Here is a 2,286-nt window from a genome sequence, read left to right as displayed (position 1 = left end):
ATCCAATTGAGAGACAAATATGGATTAGTGCACTGCCAAATAATATCGATTCGAGTGATGTTGCAGACTATATGGGTATCTGTGCCAATCATTGGCATCATGATGCTCCTATGAGACGGAAATCAAGGTATCCTTCACCTGCTATTCCTCCAAATAAATGGCTAAATACAATACCCCCTTCTTGTTTGCGAAAAACAGCACCATCTCGTCAGACATTAAATTCGACAAGTGAATTTAGAGACAGGCTTCAGGATATTGATGAGTTATCAATTTTTCTTAAGAAAGATTTACTTGAAAATACAGAAAATGAGTTGGGAAAAAACTTTAAAGATTATTTTGTTCAAGAGATTTCCTCTAATGGTGTTGTTGGACTGTCTTCAGATTCTGAGTTTAGTCTTCATAGCCGTGCTAGGATCGGTATGGTCCACTCATTTAGTATCTACTTTACAGTTAAAGAGGTGAACGATGATCACAGCATCAGGTCAATTCAATATGAGGGTTTATTTGGAATTAAACAAAGCCAACACCAGACTTTCTCAGATGGAACCTTAAAGCGTTGGAGTGAACTTACAGAAATACTTCGATTCTACACACTGGACTCCCAACTAGAAGGTGAGTTAACCTACTATTTTAATTTTTAAATGCGTTAGCGTCAGTTTTATTATCAACGTGAACATAATAATAATAATAATAATAATAATAATAATAATAATAATAATAATAATAATAATAATAATAATAATAATAAACAATAATGATAATGATAATAATGATGTTGATGATGATGATGATGATGATGATGATGATGATGATGATGATGATGATGATGATGATGATGATGATGACGATGATGATGATAAGAAGAACTATTACCCTTGTTGTGTTGCTGTTGTTTTTGATTCGTTATAGATTCACGAAATTAAAATTTTGAAATGCATTTTAAAAATAAAATTCATTGTTTCCAATCATGTATCGTCTATTTCATTATCTTCTACTTTTTTTTTCATTGCAGATGAAGAAAATGAATCCTCATTAGAGAAGTCTAAGGCTATCCAGAACTTTATAGAACGCCAGATTCAGCTCCTGAATGCTCAGAAAAATCAACGGATTTACTTTCCAGATGATTTAATTCTTGCTTTTTCGTGGTCCACGAGGTCAAGAGTGCTATATTCTTCTTTACGTGGTCACCTTTATCTCCCTTCTAAGTTCCACCCTGGGAAAAATTACACGACAAACCAAAAATGTAGCAGATTTCACCATCTATTCTAAATTTTTCCAATAGCAGGAACTACGAAGCAGAGCGTGTGTTGTGCCAAACTCTGAGTTAACAGAGTATTTTAATTCTAGGGACAGGGATGGTTTATCTTCACTGTGCGAGTTGTTTTTAGAATTTTCACTCCTTTCATATTGTTTCTTTGTTAACAATAAATCAAAAATATGTAGGGCAAGATTAGCCGTAATTCTTGGCAATTTTGCAGAGACATTTGCAATCGATGTGTGTGTTCCTGTAAAGGCTATTCTATGCCTGTCCAATATATTTAAGAAGAGATTTTCAATTTTCAATTCGAAGAAGCAGTCGGATAAAGGAAGATGAACAAACTGAGGTCACAGTAATTATTATATCAGCTCTATTTCTCTGTGGATATCCATTTATCATCCTCATTATCATCATCATCATCATCAGCATCATCAACATCATCAGCATCATCATCAGTCCCACCACTGCCAACATCACCGTCTTTGCAACCATCATTATATTCATCTTTATTCACCACCACTACTTCCCCCACCACCACCACCATCATCATTATCATTATCATCATCTTTGTCATTATCTATCAGAATCATTATTGTCAATATATATTAGCATCAGTAATCACCGCAATCACCTTCACTTTCTTCATCATTGTCATTAATATATCAGTATCATCTTTATTGCCCTCACCACCATCAATATCATCATCATCTTCACCTTCATCATCATCATCATCATCATCATCATCATCATCATTTTTCCATCACTACCAGCATAATAGTCTTTGCGATCATCATCATATCCATCTTTATTCACCACCACTACCGCCACCATCCTATTTAAATTATTAGCATCATTATTATCATCTTCATTCGTAGTCTACGTCACTATTTATCAGTGTCATCATTATTGTCATCACAAGCATTAATATCACCATTATTTTCACCTTCATCATTATTGTCATTATCTATCAGCATCGTCTTTATTACGTTCACCTTCTTTACCATTGTCATTATCTAACAGCATCATCT

General features: G+C 34.0%; 1 protein-coding gene across 1 annotated transcript in view; it reads left to right on the top strand.

The window, feature by feature from the left end:
- Positions 1-1,269, top strand: part of LOC144963048 (uncharacterized) — a 1,766-nt gene extending 497 nt beyond the window's left edge. Inside the window, exons 1-2 of the mRNA XM_078896660.1 lie at positions 1-612; positions 1,013-1,269. The exon at positions 1-612 is cut by the window's left edge and continues 497 nt beyond it. Coding sequence (XP_078752786.1) covers positions 72-612; positions 1,013-1,269 — 798 coding nt within the window. The 5' untranslated portion in view covers positions 1-71. The remainder of the gene's footprint in view (positions 613-1,012) is intronic.
- The last annotated feature ends 1,017 nt before the right edge of the window (positions 1,270-2,286 follow it).

Source organism: Berghia stephanieae, chromosome 1, assembly GCF_034508935.2.
Source record: "Berghia stephanieae isolate SIO BIC M18660-M18661 chromosome 1, UCSD_Bste_1.3, whole genome shotgun sequence".
In the NCBI taxonomy this organism is placed as follows: domain Eukaryota; kingdom Metazoa; phylum Mollusca; class Gastropoda; order Nudibranchia; family Aeolidiidae; genus Berghia; species Berghia stephanieae.
Note: the sequence above shows the minus strand (reverse complement) of the source record. Positions and strands in the feature narration are given on the sequence as shown.